Genomic DNA, 26,949 nt, shown 5'->3' with positions numbered 1-26,949 from the left:
AAACTCTAAATAAAAGCTATGCCTACATTTAGGCATGGTGCATGGTGCTACTTATGATCACGACCGCCACATTCCAATTGCTATCGCACCGGTGTCATCTCCTGTGTATCAGCTCTGCTGTGGAAGATGATGTGTTTTCTGGTCAGCCCGATGTAGCCCGCCAAATGGCAGCATGGAAACCCGGAGGGTCGACCTCCTCTTTGATCTCTTTGTGAATGCAGGTAGCACCCCCCACCTGAGACAGCCACACAACAGGCAACTCTCCAGTGCCAGGGCATCAACGGAGCATACCCATTCAAACGGGAGTAGACTCACACCAGCGTGCTGCATGTCTGAAGGACTTTTTCCTCCGTGCAAAGGGGAGTGGGTGGTTCATGATGGGCAGGTGGGCTCTGATTAAGGGATGGGGCTTCCACCATCTTGATTTTCACTGTCTCTCTCCACAAAGCGTGTTGGGTGTGACATCAGAAGGGCAAAGTCCACTGCTTTTTAGAGCAGGGATTGGACCATTAAGGCAGGCTAGTTTTTGCTCAACAACCTGAGGACTTTTGCTCTTAAAACAAGGGACCTTATACACCTTTTCAGCAGATTTGCTCAGTTCCTCTCGGATCCTTTAGGATCCTTTAGGGCCACGGATTTGTTCTGAACATCTCACTGCCTTTGGGAGTTTTACTCTCCGATGCCCTCAGCCTGAATTCAAGAAGGAATCATCCAGACAGAAGGAAGATCTGTCCTCTACCTCTCCCAGGGCACTTCAGGAGTAACATCTGCTGTGGATCAGGACCTACCACTCTAAAGCAGAATCTCCTAAACTGGGAGAGCAGAGCTGTAACAGGAATCAACCTATCCTCGTGTCGCCCTAAAAGGGCCTCAAAGCAACCGGAGGACGAAGCCAGCCAAAGCGCCCTATTCACTGCACCTAACCTGCCGGTCTGTTTTCACCACCCCTGGAACAAGCAGCGACTGGTTCAATTTGGTGAATAGGGAGTGTAGAGGTGGAGTCAAGTACCCACACCAAAAGCTCTGCCCCCAAGTTGCCTATATGTTGGGAGTCGGAAATTGCAACATGTGCAGTACCAGTGAGGACGCCTATACCACAGAAGATCTTGGAAACAAGGGGCCTCATTATAAGGCTGGCGCTCCCATAATGAAGGGGGCCGGTACGGGACCGGCCCCCTTCATTCCGGAGCGCCGATTACGAGCTTCCCATCGCAGGACCCGGCTCGCATGCCTGGTAATCTGCCCATTATTACCTCCCTCCCCATTCCCACTGAGCCCTATAGGGGCTCAAATGGGAATGGGGATGGGTTCCTGCAAGGAGGAATTACCGGGTCCTCCTATGTCGGAGTAACCCGGTAAGTCCCCATTGCAGGAACCCGGTAATGGAGCCCGGAACGGAAGCAGCCATGGAGATAATAGCTCCATGGCTACCTCCATTCTCATGAGGCCCAAGGTATCCATTGAGAAAGCCATATATGCATTCTCAAAGACCTTTTGGACAAAGTCTTGGAAGAAGTGTGAAAATAAGTGAAAAAGAAGACTTGTGACATCATGCGGAGCAGAGCTGACACACCTAGAAAAGATGCATGAGGCAAAAGAAAATAGATGGTCTATAAGCTCTGAAGAGGAGGTGGTGAAGATGAACAACATTTCGGGCTCGAAATGAGGATGCTCATGCCACAGAAACATTGAAGAAAATACAAATCAGTTTAAACTTATACAGATGCAGTAACGCAAATAGACAAAGCGATCTTAAGGCTGGCTACTTAGTGAAGAGTTGCGGCAATGTGCCAATGTATGATACATAGGAATGTATAGAACTTGGATATTCCACAGTGCATTTTAAGCAAGGCTTGTAACCCTGTGATTGGAAAGGGTTTTTCAGTCTGGTACAGTTGGAAAATAACTGACGGCAATGGAGAAATACAAGAAAGGCTTGGCTGGCCCAGGACCAAGAAGACGAGGCCACTGTGAGCCTGGTTGTCCTTCCAGTAGTTACATGAACATGAGAAAGAAACACACTTCTGTTTGAAGTGGAATGGAAAAACACTGAAGGCATCAAGAGTTCATCATTTAATAGAATTAAATATAGAAAAGAGCTCAGAAATGTGGTCTCCAGTCATATAGTGAGATCAAAATAGACATTGCATCGAGCTACACTGAAACCAAGAAGATGCTCCCTTTATATCTCAGACACAGAGAGCCGCTACGAGGCCAAGTTCAAAGTCTTAATTGACTGGCAGACTGCAAGAGTGATGATAGATGTTGGGCTAATTGGTGGGGAGGTATGATCACGCCGACCCTCCCTGCACCTGCTATGGTAGCCTGTATGCTGCTAGCGTGTGGAATATTCCTGAAGGGTACAAGGGTGGCAAATGAATGGTAGAGGGCCATGTATCAAAGAGCCCTATAGTTTATGTAACCAATAGAGTATCGAGAATTAGTGTGACATGAAAAATGACATGCACTTGGATGGGCTTAGTTACCCATCTGACAGTAGAAACCCAATCACAGCCCCCGTTAGTATGGAACACATACTTAGATGTTCCCTGTAACTCTATCACATCCCCAAGTAGGTTTTTGTAGTTTGCCACATAGTGTGATGTCACTTATGACACGTTTTTACTATAAATGTTGTGTTTTTAATGATATGCGCTGAGAGAAATCGGGCGAATGTCAGATGATGTCTGTTGTAACTCCCTATTTTAGACAATTGAAAATGAAACAGACCAAGTTTTGCCAACTTCCTGAGTCGGTTTGATTATAGAAGTTTGAGTAGCTTCTGCATCCCCATCTATCTCAAAGTATTGCTACCTCGTCTTAAAGGGCCCTAGGTCTATGGGTTCATGTGTTTATGAGATTTTGGTGCAGAGTGGTAGGTCCTGATCCACAGCAGAGGTTACTCACCAGCGCTGGTTGTCTTGCTCCTCCATGAATTGAACATTTGCTTGAACCTTCAACCAGCTCGACACAGCATTGTGTTGCAGCCAAAGCTCATCATTTGGTAGGCTCAAAGCGACTGTTCAATGCCAGGATCGAACTGAATCACCTGAGATTAACTTGCTGACTCTAACCGGGGTTTACAACCACAGCTTGGCCCAGTTAGCCCTTGAACTGCCGCCTCATTGATCACACATCAATGCACCCAAATCACCACTTCCACATCCATTGCCTACAGACTGTAATCACTGCAGTGTCACTCATCGACCCCTCCAAGCTGCTAAATCCCGTCTCGTCCGGGCCAACTGCAAAGCATTCCTTGTACAGGCCTGAAGCGTGTTTGAGGCATGTAATGGGAAAAAGACACAATGCAAGGTCCAACTTGTTTTTTCATTTTCTTGTGACAGGCTTTGCTTTTCATCTCAGATTGGAAAGTTCTCCATTTTAATAAAGTTTTGCTGGGTTCTTTCTGTTACACAACAATTCCTCTTTATTTGTCAAATAATGTTGAACATATGCTGTTATTGTAGGTGGGTTGCTAACATTGCACATTTCCTTGCACATGTAATTCTTTCAGAAACAGCGCCGGGCCACAAGGTGCTGTTGTTTTTCTTTCTTTGTATAAGAGTGCTTCCATTCGCCAAAATGGCCTTGATTTATCAATGGTGGTGCTTCTGTCATCAAAGGTTGAGGTGGCTGGAGCAAATGCTGACCTAACAACACAACTCCTGCCTACATTGACTTAGAGAGAAAGGAACATACAGTTTGATAGAGACTGACAGAGAGAGCGTGAAGCAGAAATAGAAAGACAGTGCAGACACAGAGCGAGAGAGAGGGAGAGAAAGAGAGAGAGAGAGAGAGAGAGAGAGGGGAAGAGAAAGAGACAGAGAGAGAGAGAGAGACAGAGAGAAAGAGGGAGAGAGAGAGAGACAGAGAGAGAGAGAGAGAGAGAGAGAGAGAGAGAGAGAGAGTGAAAGTGTGAGTGCCCAAGCCTCCGAGCTGACTGTTGGTATCTCATCTCATAGTGCCTGCCCCTGCCCCTGCTTCTCCTGTTACTATGCTTACCATCCCCTGCTGGCCTTCCGCTCTTGCACCTCTTTGACCTCTTTGGAACCGTTGCCAACTTCTGAAGCAAACTGTAATATACCTGTTGTGCCACCCCATTTCCTGCAGCCTATCAGCTCCATGTAATTGTTCCTGATTGCCACCAATGAAACAGAAAGGTGCCTGTTCCTTTCCAAACTAGCTTCCTTGCAGCCATCTATTTTTTTTTCAATGGCATTTTCTGTTGAGGCACTGGTTGGCACACCCTGTGCTTACCCGTTTCCCTAAAGCAAAAGCCATAGTACATGGGTGCCTGCTGTGGCTGAGCTCGCCGGCTTTAAAGGTCTCAGCAAAATTAGACAGTAGGGTTGTACTTGCCTTTTTAACCCACCACAGCCAGTGCTATTGCCCAGTGTACCCCAAACCAGCACACCTCAGCCAGTCAGATATGTCAGAATGCAGGCATTAACTGCCTGTATAGCTCTGTATTTCCGAGATACGTAATGGTTATATATCCTTGTCAGTTGCCGCTCTGCTTCCCATAGTTCTTTCTCCCTGTTGCTCTTGCCTTGGCATTCTGTCAAGTTACCTCCTCACAGCGCACTTTCCCTTCAACATCTTTCTCTCTCCAATCACTTTGAATTCAGAGCTTGAGCATTTACGTAAAAAAGATAGCTGACCGAGGTGATAATAGGCCTATATCCTGCAGCTGTGTGCTATGCCAGCATATGAAAGACTTTCAGCCATTGTTAACCGCATTTGCTTTGCTCGCCCCATTACCTCAGCTTGCAGATTTTAAGAGCAAGCAAAACCCCCTGATGTGCGCTATAAGGATATATGTGCTGCTATATTGTTGGTTTGTGTGATCATTCTTATTGCTGAATTGTTTATATGTTTTTTGTGTCTTTTGTTTCTATTTCTTGTCTATAGTTTTAATAAGAGTTCACTGAAAATGTATTCATGGCACTTCCAATAATGACCACACATGGAAGATGTACTATTGATGCCAGTTATTTCACTGTATATATATCACACGGGCCGCGGTAGCGGCCGTCTAGTTATGGTTAAGTTGCTAAACTCACAGGAAGAGCACTTTTTCGGCAGCTTATATCTTCGGTCCCCCTGGAGGAATCCTCACCAAGCTTTCAAAAAAAGTATATGGGCGACTTTGAGGTTTTGTGCGCCGGGGCAAAGTTATAGGGGGGGTCCCACATTTTTTTTCCCCACAGCCTGAATGAGGAAAAACTTTGCGCACGGCTACAGCCCTAACGGCTGCATGGATTTTTTACCAAATTTGCGACAAGAGCGGCAAGAGCGGCAAGAGCGGGGGCTTGTTTGTTTGGTGGAAATACAACCAGTACCTTTGTTGCAAATTACTGAAATGTACGTCCCAGAATATTAGTGATATCTGGGTCCGCTCCGCTGACCCATTTCCCTGTTTGCTCCACGGACCGAAGAGTCATTGGCCTGCGGTATGCCGTGATGTTGGAGAACGTTGGAGGTGGAAGGTGGTTGGCTGGATGGAACCATGCTGTGCGTCAACGTTATTGGGAAACGCTGCCATGGTGTATCGGAGGACAGTGAGGCGGCAGAAGGGTCTGGAAAATGTACCATACGACATGTGTTGGTGGCAAGAATGGAGGGAACGGGTGGGGGAGTGAGAAGTTGTTCATGTGACAGATGTAGGTAGGTGGAAGAAGATGGAGGAGTGCCTGCAGTTTTCACGCATACTGCATCAAGACAAGCAATTACTTTGTGTGGTGATTGGAGCCAGGTGTCGTAACTGCCCGATAGCTTCTGCCGCAACCTGTTTGCGGTGACCTCTTTCGGTGGTGAGTGGTGATAGATCAATTTTAGATGGGGGAATGAATTGCACATGACATAGGTTGTATGGAAGCGTGGGTGGCTCTGCTATGCAGATGGAATGCAGTAGTAGGGCACATGGTGGCATGTATGGGTGCAGGAAGTTGTGTTGGGTCTGTGGAAGGATTGGACTATTGGGTGCATGGGCAAAGGCCGTAGACTGTAGGGCATGCAATGAAGAGAGTAGGGCTTTAGCATACCCACCGCAGTAACGCAAGTGTGGGTGTGCATCGGGTACAGTGTGGTGTTTGCATAGTGTGGTGTGTGCACATTGGTTGCAGTAGGCCAGTGTTGCAAACCAAATGTGGTTAGTTTGGCAGTGACACAGTAATTTTGCAGTGACACGGTAATTTGGGAATGGAAGTGGGGACTGCCATAGTATGTGAATGAAAGTGCACAGGGGAGCAGGAGAGAGTGTTTTCTTTCTACATTATGGTAACTGATGCAATTTGTTGCTGCATAGTTCCATGGCGGTGCGCAGGTTGGGTAGGAGTGCTGGTGGTACTGCTGTGTATGTGGATAGTCGAAGTTGGTGACATGGTGAAATGGATGGTGACATTATGTAGCAGTGAGAGTGTTAAAGGCTTAGACTGTTGAGTGCATGGCCAAAGGCCGTAGGCCATGCACTCAAGAGGATAGGGCTTTAGGACATACACGGCAGTAATGCATTTTGTATTCTGCAGCAGTTAGAGGGTGGTGATCTGTAAATAATGTGTGTGGAGCACATTTCAGACACAATAGAGCAGGAGAAGTGAGCTGCCATGTGTGCATGTTTGGTTTTGCAGATGAGGATACTATTACAACATGCTATAGTTTGTGCTGTTTACTTGGCGATGGTGCTGTGAAAAGTCATGCAGTGTGGACACTGGGTGCTGTGTTTTCATACAGTCAGTATGGAGGAGTATATGGTAGAAGTGCACCTTAATTGTGCTTGGTTACTATGCTGTGTGCTGAATTGTTGAAATGGGGCCAATATTGTGAAAAGGTTGTGGTTAGGTTGGTAGTGACACAATACTTTGTAAATGGGTGTGGGTAGGGGTGGTGGAGGCTGGGGTATGTTTGTGCATTCTGCTGATAGCAACCTATTTTCATGAATGGGTGCAATGCAGAGGTTCAGTATGTTATTGGTGGATGTGTGTGCAGGTTGGGTAGGAGTGCTGGTGGCAGCAGTGTGTATGTGGATTGGCGTAGTTGGTGATATGGTTCAATGCATGGTGTCATTACGTTTCAGTGTGTGTGTTCAAGGCCTAGCCTATCGGGTGCAATAGAGCAGCAGAAGTGAGCTGACATGCGTGCATGTTTTTTTTCGCAGGTGAGGACACTGTTACAAAATGGTAAGGTTTTTGATGTGTACTTGGCGATGGTGAGGTGAAAAGTCATGCAGTGTGGGCACTGGGTGCTGGGTTTACATACTGTCAGTATGGAAGAGGATATGGCAGAAGTGCACCTTGAATGTGCTTGGTTACTATGCTGTGTGCTGATTTGTTGAAGGAGAGCCAATGTTGTGAAAAGGTTGTGGGTAGGTTGGTAGTGACACAATACTTTGTGAATGGCTGTGGTGGAGGCTCTGGTATGTTTGTGGATTCTCCTGATAGCAAACTGTTTTCGTGAATGGGTGCAGTGCAGAGGTTCAGTATGTGATTGGTGGATGATTGTGCAGGTTGGGTAGGAGTACTGGTGGAAGTGGTGTGTATGTGGATTAGCGTAGTTGGTGATATGGTCACATGCATGGTGGCATTACATTGCGGTGCCTGTGTTCAAGGCTTAGCCTATCAGGTGCATGGCCAAAGGCCATGCATTGACGAGCCTAGGACTTGAGGAAACCCATGCCACTAATGCAATTTTGACTGTGTATCTGTTATAGGGTGGTGACCTGTCAAGAATGGTTGTGGCATACATTTCAGACACCATAGAGCAGCAGAAGTGAGCTGGCCGGTGTGTATATTTGGTTCCGCAGGTTAAAGTCATTGCTAGAACATGGTAGAGTTTTCGATGTGTGATTGGAGATGGTGCAATGAAAAGTCACGTAGTGTGGGCACTGGGCTCAGTGTGTGCATACTGGCAGTATGGCAGAGGGTATGGTTGAAGTGTTGCTTGTATTGGTTCCTTACTATGGTGTGTGCAGATTTCTTGAAGTGGGCCAATGTTGTGAAAATGTTGTGGTTAGGTTGGTAGTGACACAACACTTTGTGAATGGCAGTGGGTAGGGGTGATGGAGGCTGTGGTATGTTTGTGGATGCTGCCAATTGCAACCTGTTTTTGTGAATGGGTGTTTAAAGGTGTGAGGGAGTTGGGTTGAAGTGCTGATAGGTATATTACGCTTGTGCACAATGTTAGCTGCCCACAAGGTCGCATGCATGGATTCATAGTGTTGTGCTGGGTGTGGGCAAGGGTGGACTTTTGTGTGCATGGTGAAAGGTGTGCTGGGTGCGCTGCAGGATCATAGTGGATGCTGAAATAGGGCATCCTGTAGGAACAATTTCTGGTGGAGGGGCTTTGGAAGCAAAAGGAATGTGCTCTCAGAGCGTTTAACGGAAAATATGGGGTTGTATACAGAAATGATAGTGTGCAAAGCCGAGCTTCAGTATATGATTGGTGCAGGCATTTTGGAAATGTTATACTTGCCAATAGGCACCACTAAGGGAGTGTTGGAACATTTGAGTGCAAAGGGAAGAGCTGTAGCTGGGAAAGCACATGTGCCACATCATGGCCTTCGGAGCATGGAGACTTCTCAAATGGAACTGTGGGGATTCTCCAATGAGGTTTCGGTGGTGTGGTTCACCGGAAGGGGTGGTGACATATTTACCCAAAGTGCAATGCAGTGAGGTTGGCAGAGATGGACAGATGGCTAGTGCTTATAGTCGGTGTTACCATTGTGCACGATCTGCACAGGTATGCCATGGAAAGAGGCTTTGATACTGACTTTCAGTTGCAAGGAGTGCAGCCTTTTTGGGACACAGTTTATGAGTGGGGTTTCTGGTGCATGGATCTCCTTTGCAAATGTGTGGCCTCTGTTGGTAATGTAGATGCGGTGGTCATGCATTTTGGAGGACTACATTTGGGGCATTTGTCATGCTCAAGTTTGCTTGCTTACTTAAAGACATTGATGACAGCTGTGATGCAGATATTTCGTACTGCAAAGGTGATTTTCTCATCGATGATACAAAAAGGACAATGGGAGCATGCCAGTGTAATTTGTCCACAGCCAGGGGTCGGGAGATGTTGGATAAACAGAAGCATGTGTGACTTTATGTGCAGTGCTGGGATGTCCTGCACCAACTATGAAAGCATTAATAATCAGCAACATTTCCAGTGGTTTCAAGGAAATGGCATTTTTTTTACCTCCATTGGCAAAGCTGTTGTGTTTGCCACTCTGCACAAAGCGTTGCAGAAAATTCTGTAGAAATGTAAGATAAGCGTTCATCTTCAGTCGAGAAAAATGTCAGGAGGAGAAGCAAACAGAGTGAGCAAGAGAGAAAAACAAGAATAAAATGTATGAATGCACGTACATAACAAAAACAAGAAGAAATAAAATATAAGTGTTTTTAGAGACAATCCTAAAGACACAATCCCCACCCCTGTTTCACACACCCCCAACACTCCCTCACCCCCCTCCCTCTCCAGATTCTAGCACTGTAATGCTGTGGATTCCACTGGCCTTTGAGGCACATCCGGCTCTTTTTAGGATGGCAGCTATGGCATTGGGCCTGTAGAGGCTAAGCCATTAGGGAATATTTGGTTGCTGGTTGTGGTGCGTACACAAACACTATGACAGAAGGTCTGTTTGTACTGAGAAATGTAGGAGGCTATGGTGAAAGTGTGCAAGGTAAGGGTCATGCATCCTGTTTGTATGCATGCACTGCACGCACTTCCTTAACGTTGCTAATATGATATGATATGATATGATATGGCATTTATAACGCGCCTATACACAAGTGTTTCAAAGCACGACGAGGCAAGGGAGGGGGAACAAGGGAAGACAGAAAACAATCTTACTAGGCCAAGTGTCATTCAGATCGCGCAAGTGCGTGGGAGGGGGGAAAGGGAAAAGTGCAAGGGGGAGGGGAGAGGGGAAGTGCAGTACATAGGATAGTAGAATAACAAGACAGTAACGGCCAGAAGGCGCCAAGTGCAGGGTAGGTGCAGATAAGTGCTGGTAGGGACTGTAGGGCTACAGAAAACAGTCCCCAGGTACAAGGGTTGCCAGGGAGGCAGTGCGGGTGTGCAGCTGGCAGGGCCTGGGCCCGAGAACAGAAGGGTGGCCAGGTAACCAGTGCAGTATCAGCCATGAATTCAGCAGGGGAGAGGGGGAGAGAAAGCAGAAGCAAAGAGGAAGGTTTTGAGGTGCTTCCGGAACCGGAGATGGTCCTCTTCAAGTTTAAGGGAGGCAGGAAGGCTGTTCCAGAGGGAGACCCCTGCCGACGACAGAGATCTACCGCCCACTCGTTGCTTGGAGAAGCGACTGACCCTGAGGGAGTTGGAGGCGGATGAGCGAAGAGCTCGAGAAGGAAGATATTTAGGAAGGCAGAGTTGAAGATATTTCAGCCCCAGGCCCCAGAAGGCCTTGTGGACAATGCAGAGGGTTTTGAACTTAATCCTCGCAGCCACTGGGAGCCAGTGCAGAGATTTCAGTCCTGAAGTGATACGATCTCTGGGCTTGAGGCCAAGGACAAGTCTCGCAGTCCTGTTTTGGATAAGGTGCAGAGGGCGGAGAGTAGAGGCAGGCAGTTTTAGATAGAGGCTGTTACAGTAGTCCAGCTTAGAGAGAACCAGGGCTCTGGAGACAGTGAGCTTCTGGGGGAAGGAGAGGAAAGGGAGAATACCTCTGAGGAGGTGCAGCTGGTAGTGTGACTTCTTAGAGACGTCAGAGATGTGAGGAGAGAAGGAGAGTGTGGAGTCGAAGATGACCCCGAGGTTTTTAGCCTTGCAGGTGGGGGCAGGAAGAGGGCCAAGAGAGGCTGGCCAGAGAGCAACAGGGAAAGAGGGAGTGGGTGTGCCGATGAGTAGAATCTCAGTCTTACTGGCATTAAGGCAGAGGTCATTTGCGGCACACCACTCCTGGATAGCAGACAGACATTCAGAGATGAGAGAGGGAGAGGAGGAGGCCGAGGGTAGCCTGAAAATGTACATTCCCTGCTGCTTTTGTGGGATTACTTTTCCTACATTTGTAGTACATGCATTACGTTGGGAAGACCATATTGTGAAGTGTACAAGGTACGTGGCAGGCATCTTGTTGTTATGAAGAAGCGTGTGCATCATATGATATGATGTGCTATGGTATTATGTGCCATTTGTATCGCGCCTACATACAAGTGTGTGAAGACGCGTCGAGGAAAGGGAGGCGGAACGGATGCCACACAGAGACATTGATTACTCTAGGCCAGCTGACATTGAAAGTGCGCAAGTGAATGGGAAGGGGGAGGGCAAAGTGCAGTACATGGGAACAATAAAAAATAGAAATACAACTACGGCCGGTGCTGGCAAGTGCAAGGATAAGTGTGGACATCAAGGGGTCGGCCGGACTGTTAGGGTTGTAGAAAACAGTCCTCAAGTGCGGGGGTTGGTTGAAATCCAGTGCAGGGGTGAAACTTTAGGGAGGGACGTGGCCTGTGGCACAGATTATAGGGTGGGTAGGAAACCGATGCACAATACTTTTCAGCCAGGAAGTGAGTAGGGGAGAGGAGGGGGAAAAGAAGAAGCACATGGAAAGGTTTTCAGGTGCTTTCAAACCCTACAATGCTTCTCCTCAAGGTCCAGGGAGACAGAGAGCATGTTCCACAGCGTGTTCCACAGGGAGTTCCCAGGGAGGTCCCAGCAGAAGAAACACATCTACCACATCTGGTTGCGGTTAGAAGCAACTGACCCTGAGGGAGTAGGAGGCGGATGAGGGAAGAGCTCGTGCAAGCAGATATTTAGGAAGTGAGAGTGCAAGGTACTGAGGGCCCAGGGACCAGAAGGCCTTCTGCATAATGCACAGGGGACAGGGCTTTTATTTTATTGTTTGCAGCCACTGTGAGCTATTGCAGACATTTTAGTCCAGCAGAGATATGATCCCTGCCCTTCAGGCCATGGACAAGTTGCATACTCCTCTTATGGATGAGTTGCTGGGGCGCAGAGTGAAAGCTGGGAGATTTAAAAAGAGATTCTGGCAACAGTGCAGCGTACAAAGCACCACAGCTGTGCAGACACTGACCTTTTGCAAAGTGACTGTAGGTTGCTAAGATACATTTAGTGGTGGCTTTAGTGCCTTCTTTTTATGAGTTATATAGTAGGTGGGTTTCTGGGGAACAATTTTTGTAGCATTGTCAGAAGGAAAGAACACAGTTCCTGTTTCGCTAATATCCGGCCCTCATTACGATACTGGCGCTAAACCATGGCGCTATTAGCACCCTGGCTGGTTCCGGTATCGTAACGAGTCTGCCAATGTTCAATGGGGAATTACCACCCCATTCCAAGGTTGGCGGGGAGGTAATTCCTGATTGAACATTGGCCCTTCCCCATTCCCATTTTTCCGCCATATGGCTTAATGGGACTGGGGAAGGCGGTAAGTACGGTACCGCAAATTGCGGTACCGTACTTACCTCGAGAGTCCCTTTGCGGGTCCCCACTTTAACGGCTGGTCTAGACCAGCCGTTCAGGTCGGGTCCCGCAAAGGGATCTCGTAGTAAGGCGCTAAGTGTTTAACGGCACCGCAGCCTTTTACGGTGCCGTTAAACACTTAGCGCCAGGGTCCTAATGAGGTCAAGTGTATGAAATGGTTAAATGAAAACATTGCAAGCACATACCAACAAATCACCACTTCATGGTAGGAGATGGGAGGAACATCAATGCTTCTTAAACACGTAGTGGATGCTTACAGGCAGAAATGAAGCACAGAGGCACTTATAACAGAGTTGTGAACATGCTGCAAAAAAATGTCATACCTTTCTTTTGTGGTGATGGGTGCTTATGCAGATGAATGTGCATGTACAACTCCTGCAATGTTTCACTGAACGTTCCACTGGATGTGCTTTCCAATAACAGCCCACGTGCAGGCTGATTTTGTAGCGGTACATATGAGGTCTTGTGCAGAACTGACATTGCAAGATGGTCTTGGTGGGATTGGTGGATGCGTGTGTGAGTACTTAGCAATACCTAATTAGGGCATGGTGGGTAGAGGATAGTGGAAAGACTGTTCATTATTTACTGGGGTGCGGCCCTCACAATAATTTTTCGAGGTGCAAGTGCTACTTTCTGTGCTTTTGAACATGCTGGTCAATGGAAATGCGATTGTTGCAATTGTCCAATCCGGTGGTTAGAGTGTGCATCACAGGAAAGGTCAGCCATATTTTGTTTCATTACTCTGTGTAGTGAGGCTGGCAGAGATGGCAAGACGCACAGTTTTCATAGTGGGTGATCGCTTTTTGCTAGATATGCTCCAGTATGCCACGGAAAGAGGCCTTAATGGCAATTTGAATTTGGATGAAGTGGAGACTTTATTATATGGAGTCGCTGTCCATACTTTCGACCATTTGCTTGCAAAATGTCGACGAGTGCCTTCTTTAGGTACTGTACACATTGTGGTAGTGCACTATGGAGTATTGCTTTTGGGTTCCAAAGCTTGGTACCATCTTAGTTTTTAGTGTGTACCGTCAACTCAAAAAGATGATGATAGAAGTGTAGCCCATGTTTGCAAATGTGAAGGTGCTTTTCTCATGTATACCACCAAGTCCAGTATATAACTATCCCAATGAAAGTTGTCGGCAGCCAGAGGTAGGAAGGCGTCTTATCAACAGAAGCATGTGTAACTTTTTGCGTGCTTCTGGTATGTACTCCTTTGACAATGACAACATTGGTTATCGACATGTGCACCTTCTCAATGGAAATGGCATTTAATTGTCACCCAGTGGCAATGATATTTAGTTTTCCAATCTACAGGCTGCACTGAAGACGCTATTGTAAGAATGTGAGGTGCAGTGCAACAAATAAAAACAATTATAAAAGCCAGATAAAAGAGTTGTTACTATGGAAGCTGTTTTTTTTCTTTTTTTTACTACCACTACAAAGGACATCCCCTACCCTGGTTGACATTTATTCCCCTACTACTGTGCACGCACACTGGGAAAATCTGCAGACATCACACCAGTTGCAGTGTTGTACGTGTAACAAATGCCCCTTTTGCACATGGCCACCTTATATTTGGGACTGTGGAGGACACAGGATTGCGCAATAAGCTTTCTTGGTGTGGAGTGTATGCACAGACTGTGGTGTACGGTATATTTGTCGACCTAAATGCAGAGGGTGAGCTTATGGCTGTGTGTTGTACGAGCCACAGCGTATGCTTTGTGGGTGAATTGCACATACATTACTTGACAGTGAATGGAAAACAAAGTCAGGTGGGAGTTATGTGTGGAGTGTATCATGTGGGTTTGTACACATATGGAGCACCTACAATGAAGTGATGGCTTTTGGTTTGTCTGAGTGAGACTTTGGTGACGCTCAATCACAACAATATTATTGTTGTTGATTGTGGAGGGACAAATGTATACCTTGTAACATGATTTTCAGTGCCGTTTCTGCTGAGGGAGGCAGTAGGCCAGGTAATACTTCTGATTCTGATCTCCTACATAATTGTGTATCCTATTATGCATACACCCATGTAGGCGCGTTATTTTTTATTTGGTCCGGAAATGGAGAAAATGCAGTACATTGTGAAGAAGTGTATTTGTGTGTTTTCACAACTTGTGCCATTGTCATACTATACAAATGGAAATCTATTGTTTCACAGCACAAAGAGGTTTCCCCACAAATAGTGTTCCTGTTGATATTACTGCATTTCTGAATTCTGCACACTCTACACACATTGCCTTGCTTCCCTTTTTGTAAGTATAGGAATAATGTTTGTGCTTGCTGTTGCGCACTTGCACTCTTGAAAACGCACTGCAACACGCACAACCATCTGTTGCGACAGCCACCCATTTCTACCTGTTTCCACTGCAGTGTTTTCCACAGTACCACAGTTCCTTCCATTTAGCACACAATTGTGCAGAGGGTATATGATGCACATTGCACTGCCTCCCTTCATTTCCTCTTACATTGTGACACTCTGAAAGGAGCTTTATATCATAATCAGCCTCATTTCTAAATATACTATGCTAAAGCAACATTATGTTTACAGTGCCCTAATAAAAATCTATGACATTCACTAACACAAACGTTGTTAAAGGATTCTTATGGTTAAGTTGCCCTAGCAAAAACCTATGAAATTCAATGGAAACACGTTCTTACAGGGAAGTTATGGTTACAGGTCAAACTGAAACACCCCACAAATTCGCCATTTATGGTAACTAAGCAAGCATAACTCGTGCAGCATTGTGCTCTGCTAAGACTAACACCCATGACATCAAAGATAACATCACAAATGTCATTGATGAACCATTTATATCTAGATCCAAAATTGTTTTGCCAACTGTTGTGCAGATTTGTGAAATGGCACCACATTTCTAAGCCTTTATAATATTGTTGAGCCCTCCTCTAATTTTGCCCCCTCTTAAAAGAATCCCACTAAATTTTGAAAAATCATTCAGGATTAAGTCTACAATAAAATTCCAAAATTACATGCAGTTTCATTGAGTGGCGCCAAAATTATAAGCCATCCAAAAACTGCTTTTCAGCAACCCTGTAATGTGGAAATAGCCACAGATGTCCTAGGACATTTGAAGTGTCCGCTGACACTACAGGACTGTCCCAGGACATTTGGAGTGTCTGCAGACTTCAGGGATGGAAAAAACCTGTTTTTGGCTTCTTATGGCCATATCCTAGCCCATCCTCATCACCCTCACCGCCCAAGAGATTGTTTGTTTGGTTTGGCATGGGCAATGTTGCGTTTTTTTGTTAGATTTCTAACGCGGTGTCCGCGGACGCCGGCAAAAGTCTGAGAATCCAACATGTCGGCGTTTCACGCTTTTCCCCATCCAATCAGTGGGCATGCCCAATGTCCATCGACTTCACGTCGCCCGATAGGCCAATCAGATGACTGTCCGCGGACCGAACAGGGAAATGTGTCTGCTGACCGAACCCAGATATCACTCATATTTTTTACCTACTTTTTGGTCGTTTTACAATAAACTAATGGACCGATTTACACCAACACATTTTCTGGACCAAGCCGCCACTCCTGCCAGCAAATTTGGTGAAAATCCGTCAAGCGGTTGGGGCTGTAGGCGTGAACAAAACCTTTGTCTATGGGAAGAAATATTTGTTTTGGGACCCCCCTATAACAGGGATGTCTTTTAGGGGTTGCCAGGGGTCGCCACTGTGACCCCTGAGGTCTCCCTGGCTACCACTGCGGTTACCATTGCTACCCCTAAAACAATTTTTAAAACAAGTGTTTTTTTATGTTTTTATATTTTTTATGCAATGTGGCTCTTTGCTTCTGGAGTGGTTGTCTTTCTTGTTCAGGCCTCTTACATAAATTAAAAAGAACAGGAGTTCCACAAGTCTAACACTTTCAGCAGTGACCCTAAATAAGAAAGAATAGGAATACCAACAAATGTGTCTTTCTGGAATTCTATACAATAATTGCTAGACTCATTAAAGGTTTATTTTAGGCACACTCCAGGGGGTGAGCCACTGATTTTGTCTTTTATTAAACGCCTCAACTCAACCTTTCATCCTTCTGAGGTCGATAAATGAGTACCAACCCAGGTTGGGTGATATTGTATGTATATTTTTTCTATATAAAGTGCTTAAGCGTAAGTGCTATATAATATCACATAATTATCCTTTGGCCGTGGACATCTAGGACATATATAGCACAAAGTGATCACCCCCTATGAAAACTGTGCGTCTCGCCATCTCTGCCTGCCTCACTACACAGAGTAATGAAACAAAAGATCCGCTTGCATTCACACTAATTTGGTAATATGGGCCTATAAACACTGATCTTAATGATACATATGCCGATCCATTCTCGTATGAAATGCATATCACAGTATAGTGATATCGTAACCATATTTTTCGTAGTGTACTTAGGAACAATGCTATGTGATACCACTTTCTGTTTTGTCAAGGGGTGAAAGGTCATGTTCCATCGCTTCCCGCGATATCACTTCAGGGTGGGGTCAAATGACAGCATGTCCTGTGATGTCATCAGAGGTCAAGGGTCATGTGATGTCACTTCCGCTACTAGGAAATGTAAAGCTGCTCTCCACCCTCTGCACACAGCAGGTCCGCCTCCAACAATGGAAAGAAAGAAAAGGGCTTGTAGTGTGCCAGTGTCCCCTGCCGACACTGCTTACCACTTTAGCCCACTTCTCCGCATATAATGATTATTTGAATATGCACAGTGTAAATGTTGTCAGGCCTTTTCAAGGCAACACCTGAGAGCAGGAGGAGAGGGGGTGGGGGGTGATGAATAATCGGAGGTGCCAGTGGCAGGGAAATCTGTCCTTCCCATTGATAGAGAGGACAGGACTCACATGAGAGATAATAATCAATGCCTCCCCCTTCCGAACCAAAGGTTGACCAGGCCTCACTGACCGCGGGTCAAAAGCGTGCAGGGTGCTTTTCTTAACCCCATTCTTTTAATTAATGTAACTTCATGTGTCATGCAGAAAGTTTATCACAGCATGTTTATTCGCCAAGAATAAGAGAAATCATACAGACGTCAAATATCGCGCCGAACCATATGTTCATTTCTCCAACACAGTTGTGTCATAATATGAGGATTGCCTTCACCCGAGAATGATTTCTCAGTCTACCCAGCGCTATTATCAATGATGTCGCATCGCCAGGCTCAGCTGATCCAATTAATTCCAGATGTGCGCATTGATCTCATTCATTTCCGCATCAGAAAACCAAGAGGGGATGAATGCAATTGCTTCAGGCCATGCTTCGATCCCGTTCTATTTTTTTTTTTATGCTGTAGCTCGCGTGTGCATTACAAAAGCTCGCGTGTGCAAGTACAAAAGGTCCTAAGTATATGCAAATCAGGCAAGTCCCTCGCTGCCCGAAAGAGACTGGGACCGTTCCCCACTGCACGGGAAATAGATCAACCCCGCTTCGCCACCACTGTTTTTCTCAGTGCACCACGTCATGGCATCCAGCTCTGATCGCGATAGCTTGCCAGGTCAAGGTCAAGGAATGGAAAAGAAGCGTGCAATATGGATGCATTATTCTATTTTCGGCTCACATAGTGTTTCCATTGTTAGAATTGCATCTTGTAAGATTGAATGATGCAATGAGCGCACACTGCCGAAATGTGTGTGCAGCCTCTTGGCTGCAGGTTCAAATCCCTGCCATGGCCCACTTATACCACTGAAAAAGCAAACACCGCTAGATTTACCTCAGGAGGGTAGCTCAGGGGCAACATGATCGTCTTGGATGCAAGACGACAGAGAACACCACAGGTTTTATTCCCCGGGTCCGCGCTTAGAAACCTCTGCGTCATAAGCGTGTTATAAATAACCTATCATATCATAGTAGTAACGTCTAACTGCGGTGCTACTGGACGGCAAAAATTGGTTAGAGGATGCTATAGAGAAATAATGTTTTAGATTATTGTAATAAATGGGCTCTGAACATGTTGGCTGCTATTACATAAATCTTGTGCCAGTGCAAGTATAACTAGCACTAGGACCAAAAAATGCCCTTGTGCAAAAAATATGTGTTAAAGGAATGGTGCGCTCAGAAAAATGAATTGCTAAAAATGATGGACAATAGTCTAAAACATAGTTTAGACATATTTTGAATGAAAGTTCCTATGTAAACACTTTGAACAAACGAGGCTCAAAGTATTTACATGGGAGCATCCATTTTGTGATTTCAGGCAACCTCCTCAGCTCTGCCCTGGCAGCACTAAACAAGCAGCAAATGCCCCCTACTGGGAGCTTTTGCTCACTGCAGCCAGATCAGAGCTGAGGAGGCTGCCTTCACTTTCATTTTACGTTTGCGGTGCTCCCCAACCCCAGGGAAGCACAGAAAACATAAAATGAAGGCAAAAAGCTGAGACACGTCAATTAAAAATACAACGTTGTTGTATTTGTGATTGCCGTGGTTGGAAAACTACGGAAATCATAAATACAACAACATTGTTATTCTGACTGCGGCAGCTTTTGCGTGGAATCTCCTGGGCTCCCCCAACCCTGAGGGAGTCCTGGAGACTCCAAGCGAAAGCTGCCGCATTCAGAATAACAACGTTGTTGGATTTGTAAATACTGCAGCATTTACCAATACAACAACATTGTATTTCTCACTGCGGCAGCTTTCGCTTGGAGTCTCCTAGACTCCCTCAGGGTTGGGGGAGCCCAGGAGACTCCATGTGAAAGCTGCCGCAGTGAGAAGCACTGCAGCATTTCAAAACACCTGCGTTGTGTTTCTGCCTGCAGCAACAATCACTTTGGGGCTTGCGGGCTCCCCCGGTGGAGCCTGAGAGCCCCAAAGTGAAAGCTGCTGCAGGCAGAAACACTGCAGCATTTCAAAACACCTGAGTTGTGTTTCTGCCTGCCATGGCTTTCACTTTGGGTCTCCGGGGCTCCCAAAGTGATAGCCACGGCAGGCAGAAACACAACGCGGTTGTGTTTCAAAAACTCTGGGGTTTTTCTTTCTAAGTTTCTCAGGCTCCTCCGGCTCGGAGGAGCGCGAGAAACTTAGAAAGAAACTTGTAGCATTTGTAAATAAGACGTTTTAAAAGCTGTGGTTTTATTTCTAAGTTTTCCGTGCTCCTCCAGCCCGGAAAACCTAGAAAAAAAACTACAGCTAGAGCTTATTTCAAAAAAAGAAATGAGCACTTACCGAGATGCAACTTTCCTGCCTGCAGTCTATGGTCTCCGTCCTCCGGCACCAATGAAGCAAAAGCCACCCAGTGGTAGCTTTTGTTTACTACAGCTGGCTGGCTTTTGCTTCATTAGTGCAGCAAAGGCAAGCACAGGCGGCATCCATTTCACAAAATGGATGCCTCCTAGTGCTTCCAATTTTAAAGTTTGAGATTCATTTGCTCAATACTTTACATAGGGACTTTAAGAAAAATATATTTTTTAGATATTTTTTATTATTGGCCATCTTTTTTCCCAATAATATTTCTGAGCACACCATTCATTTGAATGCTTTTTTCACCAGGGAAATATTGCTCTAGTCATAGCCCATTGGCCTGGTGAGCGACTGCACTAAAATAATACGTAGTTTTAAGTAGGGACATGTTTGTCATAGTGCTAACTGGGCGTACACTGGCGCGAAGTTTCTGCAATATTGCCCTGAATGTTTGATTTACTATACACAGGATTAAGAAGCAGAACGATGCCAGCATAATGCAGTGACCTTTCTTGTATCTCGATGTGCTTTTCTGATACTGTACTTGAAGTGTCTCTTTTCTTAACTGGTGCACCTGGTTTCTCACGTACAGAAGAGGGTCCCATTTGTAAATGTGAGCAGCCCCTGCAGTGTGAGATTTTTCACCAGATGGGCAAAGACCCCGTGCGCTATGATTTCACCAGCTGGATCACCAGAGCCAAGCTGAACCTCTCTGCTCAGAACGCCATCCAAATTCTACAGCAAACAAAAATGTGAGTACCATAGTCCATTCTTAAAAAGGAATTCCATTTATAATGTGTTCTGCTCTGTGTGTTATTGTGCAGGTAAAATGTAAACTATTGCTAAATTCAATTTGAGAAAGTAATGGATTTAGAAAAAAACAAAATAGTTTAAGAAGCCAAACCCCTGTCATTTTCAAAGCTCCAAGTAATGTTTCTTACTAGTCACCGAGCTTCTCAGCATAGTCGAAATTTAATTCACCCAAGGAGTGCACCGGTTGACTTTAATATGTGATTTAATATAATTGTGTAAAAAAATGTTGCCTTTCATTTGCATAATTCGTTTTCTGTTCTGAAACATAAATTTAAGCAAGCAATACTATATGGAAATATTATTAGAACATTATTGGGCAAAAAGTAAAGTTGGGAGAGAGGCGGCAGAAGGAAATCTAAATGAAGCATCATACATGTGTTTGTAAATGGAAGATAATGATTGTTGTGATAATCTATGCTGCTGGCAAAGAGTCCAGTTCTGCTTGTCTTTTGTTGCTAAACCCACAACGCGCAGTGCAGGTAAGTACTAAAACAATACTCACTGTTAAAGGTGTTCATGCGTGTTTTGTGCTGAGCTGCTCTAGAGGTAAAGGTGGTGAGGGGGTGGGGGTAATGCCCAGATAGATAGATACCCACCGGCACTGAAGATCTATTTTATAAGAAACATGTAATCATACTACCAACATGTGTTGGGAGGGAAGGTTAACACATAAATGGGGTCGATTCAGCAATTGGTGAAAGTGGCGCGTGCCAACGATGAGTGAAAGGGCATTCTTCTATTTCTCCTAAATGCTTTATACTTGAAAATGTGATGATTTTTCAGTGCAGAAATGCCTGAGATGTTTTGTGGAACATTATTTATTAGGATGAAAGTATTACATATCTCCTTGTGCAAAGCTGCCACGTGGTCCCTTGTGATGTGTGACACGTTCAGCCTGTCATAGTAAGTAACGGCTGCACCCCAGCAAAACTGCAAACAGTCCCGCCTACTCCCAAGGCACACAACAAGCCGTCATATACCCCTAAATCATAGCAGCCCCCCTCAAGTCATGACTCCACACACCAGCCCCTCTTACCCCGACCACTATCCCCAGGTAGCCCTCTCAAGTCCTGACACCACCTACCAGCCCCCTCACCTCTGCCAATACCCCAGGCAGCCCCCTCAAGTCCTGACACCACCCACCAGCCATCACATGCTGGGATGTCGAGTTTCCTCTAGCCCATTCATTATACGGGCTCCAGTCCCTAGTAGACAACTGTGACTGTTGACTTTCACGTGTGTATTGATACTTTGATTGAGGGATAATGAAGTCTGTCTAAAAATGGTTGTGGTATTGTTTGTTAGCAAATGCATCCCAAGTATGGTGGGCCACCAATCACTTGATATCATGTAAAAGGGCATCATGACACATATCCTTATATCTGTAGACGATGATTGCAATGAGCATCTTTTGAACTGTGCCCATTTGTTTTATGATCCATGTACCTATTAAGTAGTGCAAGCCACCATTTGAACCTACAGATGCATTGATTTGGGGCATCCTTTCTATGTTGTCTAGCATTTCAGGAGCATCCTCCATTGGTTGCACAGGATCTGTTGCTTGCCGATATGTGTACACCCAGAGCAGACCCTATCGTTGGCACAGAAATCACTGCTTGCATGCTTAGGTTAAGGAAATAATTACTTACCTGTAACTCCCGTTCTCTAGTATTGGTACATTTCATAGATTCAGATGAATGTTTGCCTATTCCACGTTGTCAGCTGGGAATCCTCAGTAACATTAAAGCAATTTTCATTTGACTTTGAAACTGGAGTCACTTTAGTGTTCTCTTAGCGTTTGGGTCATATTTCCACATAGCCAATAGGAATGAGACTCACTTAGCTCGACCCCTGGAGGCCATCTTCAGATTAGCACATTGCATGTGCATGTGGCATTATGAGCCAAGAGCCGCCAAGTGGTGTAGGTGGAAGGGTGGCATGAGAATCTATGAAAGATACCAATGGTGGGGAACAGGATTTACAAGTAAAGTAACTTACTCCTTCTCCACCATTAGATCTTTCATAGTTTCACAGGATGTTTGAATAGATCATAATGCATATACACATCCACATAAAATGCAAAAGGGTGGAGGTAACAGTCTCATCTTTATGAAAATAAATCACCTAGTGTGAACAGATTGTGAAGCACTGCTTGGCTGACGCTGGACTCCATCATGGAATTCCTGTCAATACAGTACATTCTTGTAAATGTGTGGACAGACCTCCGTGTGGCCCCACTGCAAATATTAAACACTGGGACACCGGAGAGGAAAGCACAAATGGAAGAAATTATCCTCATGGATTGTGCCTTAGGCCAACGAGGATACGGTTTGTTAGCGGTGATTGTAGGAAATACAGGCCAACCATCAGCGGAAGATAGAGAAATTGGATAGCCCCTTGCCCACAGTCGAGGGACCGAAGGCCACAAACAACTGAGAGAACTTTCAGAGTTGTCTGCTACAGCAACACAGTACTTAAAGGCCCTCATGAAGTCCAGTGAACGCAGCAAGTGTTCCACCTGAATAGAGGGTGAGGCAAAGAAGAAAAGCAGGACCAAGGATTCATTAAGCTCGAAAGACAAAGGCACCTTAGGAATGAAGGCAGGCTTTTTCTGTAACACAACCTTGTACCTGTAGAACACCAGGTAGGGCAGATTGCATGATAAAGCTTGGATCTTGCCAACTTGCAGAGTTGAAGGCGACCAAAAAAACTGTCTTCCAAAGGAGGAATCTTATGACCACCTTGTGCAAGTGCTTGATGGGTGGACCCATGAGTTTAAAAGAACATTGCTCAATTCCTATGCCAGAGCCAGCGTCTGCACAGGTGGAAAGGCCAGGAAAATACCTTTTGGGGATTCTTTAATAAGGTAAGGAGACCAGAGCGATGGTGCAGCTGACGTGCAGGTAAATCTGGAAATAGCCACTAGATGGACTCTAATTCGGCAATGTGAAAGTCCAACATGGACCAACACAGCAGGTATGGTAAAATGTCCGGAGATAGAAAGCAAAAGGGATCAACCTGATTGGCAGCACACTCAATTGTGAAATACTTCTGTTTGTGGTGATAGCAAGGGACCATGGAGGGTTCATGAGCCTTTGCCAAAACATCACGACAATTCTGCAGCAAAGGAACATGGCAGTCACGAGTGAGAGGGGACTGTTTGTGAGGCAGGACCACCCCTTGTTCCTGGAGATGCGGTTGAAGTCAGGTGGCAGATGGATCAAAGGTGCAATGAGAGGCTGAGAAGTTCCATGAACCAGAAGTATTTTGGCCAGGCCAAAGATACTAGGATCAGTAAGCATCGCTCTTATCTAAAAGCATGCAGGACCCTAGGGATCAGTGGAAACAGGGGAAATACATAGAGGAAATCTTTGTCCACAGACACGTTAAGGTGTCTCCCAGGCTTCTGGTTTGAGGGAACATGCTGGCGAATGATATGCAACTGGCATTCACACTAATAGCGAAGAGGAGTATCTCTGGATCACCTCACATCTGAAAGACAAGATGAAGCTCATCATGGAGAAGCTACCACTCATGACAGGAGCGTAATTCCCTGCTTAGGGAGTCAGTAATTACATTTTGGATGCCCTGCAGATGAAAGAGGGACAGGAACATCCAGTGAGCCAGGTCCTACTTCAAGAGGGTCTGCGCTTCCTCTTACAGGAATGGTGATCAGGTGCTGCCTTGTTTGCGTATGTAAAATATGATGGTGATGTTGACCATGAACACCTGAACAACCTTCCCCTGGAGATTGAGGCTACAGGACCTGGGAGTCCAGAACACTATTCTCATTTTGACAACATGGATATGCAGCAATTTGTCAGATGGAGACCCCATGCCTCTGGTGTGAAAGCAAAAGAAAATATCGAGGCTCAGTACCCCCAAAGGAAATACACCAAACACGGGTTTATAAAGATTCTCGGATCTTTATTCAAACAACTGTACAGTTTACAAAGGAATAAAGTATCAGATAGCTATCTGGCCCTCAGTACATCACAACGAATACCAGCCCTTTCGGTGTGAGAAGTGAGAGGTACTGGACGTCTAAACATTTGCATCTTTTATACAGTTTCCAATCGTAATGTCCAACCCCTCTGCAGGTTAATAATTTCAGTCTAGGGTTCGTGCCGAGCTCACCTCTAATTTATCCAACTGTATGCATGTGGATTATGTCCAGTTTTTACCACAACACATCACAATGGCACCAGTGTTTCTTCGAATTTAACATTTAAGCCTTAATACACATCCTATACAATGTAGTTCAACAAGTGTTCACATTTAGTATTTAAACAACATTGTGTTTGATGCATGTCCGTGGGTCGGGCTTGTTGCCGTAGGTTTTCTTCGATCTAGAGGTCAAACGTAGGGCAAGGCCTCATTACACGGTCCTAACATTTGGCCTACGGGCAGTTTGGACATTAACTCTGCGTGAAGGTCAGGACGGCTAGGTTACAAGCGTGAAAACACTGTCCACCATTTTAGAACACAGAGTGACTTTGAAACAGGAATCAAAATGGCAGGTGTACCCAAAATGGCGGCTAGGTCGATCTAAGGTTCGCAACCTTGCAACGCGGATTTCTTCGCAGAGCGACTGGGCTTAGGCCAATATATACAATAAAGGAGGTACGATATGATATCCCGTTTAACACTGGCACATTTTGAATTTCAGTTGCTCACCAGACCATCCCTTGAACGTGGCCAACAAGACAACATTAACCCATTAGGGCCGCTACTTTGACCTGGTACTTGCGTGGGAATATCCTCGCCAACCTGCCTATCTTAAAGGGAGGTGGACCACATGGTTGTTCAGGAAACTATTTACCTAACAGCATATCCCCAAGGCAGATCAACCCATCAAAATGTGTAATGGAAAGATGACGGGAACTTACAGAGAGTAGTCAAATGCACAATCTTGCAGGCATTTTTTCAAATAGCATACATGATACATATCTTAAGGTTTTTGATGCTGCCCAATATATGGAGTAAATAATAATGCTTGAAAAGGCTGATTCAGCACCTATTCATGAAACGCTGAAGTGGATTTTTGAGTACATTTCTTAGTGAATTATTGCGTTCAAATGGGAGTTTGTAATATGTTTGAAGTTATTCCATTGAAAAATTGATTCCTAAAACCTTTAGTTTCATACAACATTTTCTTCTATATACCTGCATCACCTTTTTTAATAGATCCGGTTGATCCACTTTCTCCAATGATACTCAATTAGCTGACAGTTGTTCCTCAGCATCCATTAAGTCTGATTCACCTACAATTGATTCATGGTGTTAGTATTGGTGCCTGTGCATGTTTTGGCACATTGCAAATTCACTGCTTCCACTGATTTGTATTATTCTCCAAAACATGTTGTCCAGAAGCTTGTAAATAATCAATGTTAACGTTCACTTAAATAGTTCATAAGGGTTAGTCTACAAGTTGGTTTGATCACATTTGGTTGGCCCTGTTTATACTCTTTTTAATACATTGATTATGAAATTCTAACTCCATTGATTCCAAATATTTGTTTTCTAGTTAGTCATAATGTTCATAATGTATGTTTTTTAAAGTATGTCTTGTATTTAGCTTCATGATCTTCTATACATTTATGTTGTAGGGTCCATATTCTCTACTGAGCCTTTTACACCTAACAACATTTAAAATATATCATCTTGTAGAACATGAAACCTTTGTGACATGTTCAATTCCATTGATTGAAAAGTTTGAATTTACAAATTTTGGAGACATAATTCCAAACCTTTGGGTTATCCATCTAACTCAATAATATTTAACATACTATTTCTCATCTGCCCCACTTCCCCTGGGTCTAAGGAGTCATTAACTCAATAACTATATCAATGTGTAATGTATTGACCCCAGCATTTTTAAACATAATATTTTACGTGCTCAAGCATCAATGCATTAGATGATCAATCTCTGTACACTGATAACTGCCATTTCACAGTGCCAAATAGTGCCCCAGCTTCTAGTAACCGTTCCTCTGAATTCCTTGGCACTTTGCTTTCAGCAAGCAAGGCAGGAACTTTCCCCCAACAATAGAGCAGAGGCACACCACTGGTCCTGGTGATCAATCTGGAGAAAGACAGACCTATTCATGCAGCAATCTAATTCATTCATTTTAAATCCAGCTGCGGGGAATCTTGGTGAACGACACAACATGTTTCAGGAAGGAATGGAACCTCGTCATCATCAGAAAACAAACATATTTCTGCACAAATATAAAGGCTAGATTTGACATATTTAAAGAGTAGCATTTTACCAAATTGATATATTTTCAAGCCTCTCAGTAGGGAGCGGCAATCTTTGGCTCCTCAGATGTTTCGGACTGCAAATCTCATCCGCCCTAGCCAGGATAGTTAATGTTGAGAGGTATTAGATTTGCAGTTCAAAATATCTGCAGAGCTGCAAGGCGCAGACACCTGCTACTACTGTAACCAATTGGAATGTCCATGAAATGTAGCAACCCTTAGGGATGTCAATACACCAAA

At 45.0% G+C, this 26,949-nt stretch overlaps 1 protein-coding gene across 1 annotated transcript in view; it reads left to right on the top strand.

The window, feature by feature from the left end:
• MYO18B (myosin XVIIIB) overlaps window positions 1-26,949 on the top strand; it is a 1,784,667-nt gene that overhangs the window by 525,424 nt on the left and 1,232,294 nt on the right. Inside the window, exon 18 of the mRNA XM_069620271.1 lies at window positions 20,228-20,387. Within this exon, the coding sequence (XP_069476372.1) occupies window positions 20,228-20,387 (160 nt within the window). The remainder of the gene's footprint in view (window positions 1-20,227; window positions 20,388-26,949) is intronic.

Source organism: Ambystoma mexicanum, chromosome 10 (assembly GCF_040938575.1).
Source record: "Ambystoma mexicanum isolate Mex_15411 chromosome 10, UKY_AmexF1_1, whole genome shotgun sequence".
NCBI classification, from domain to species: domain Eukaryota; kingdom Metazoa; phylum Chordata; class Amphibia; order Caudata; family Ambystomatidae; genus Ambystoma; species Ambystoma mexicanum.
The sequence above is the reverse complement of the archived record's forward strand: the minus strand, read 5'-3'. Positions and strand labels throughout refer to the sequence as shown.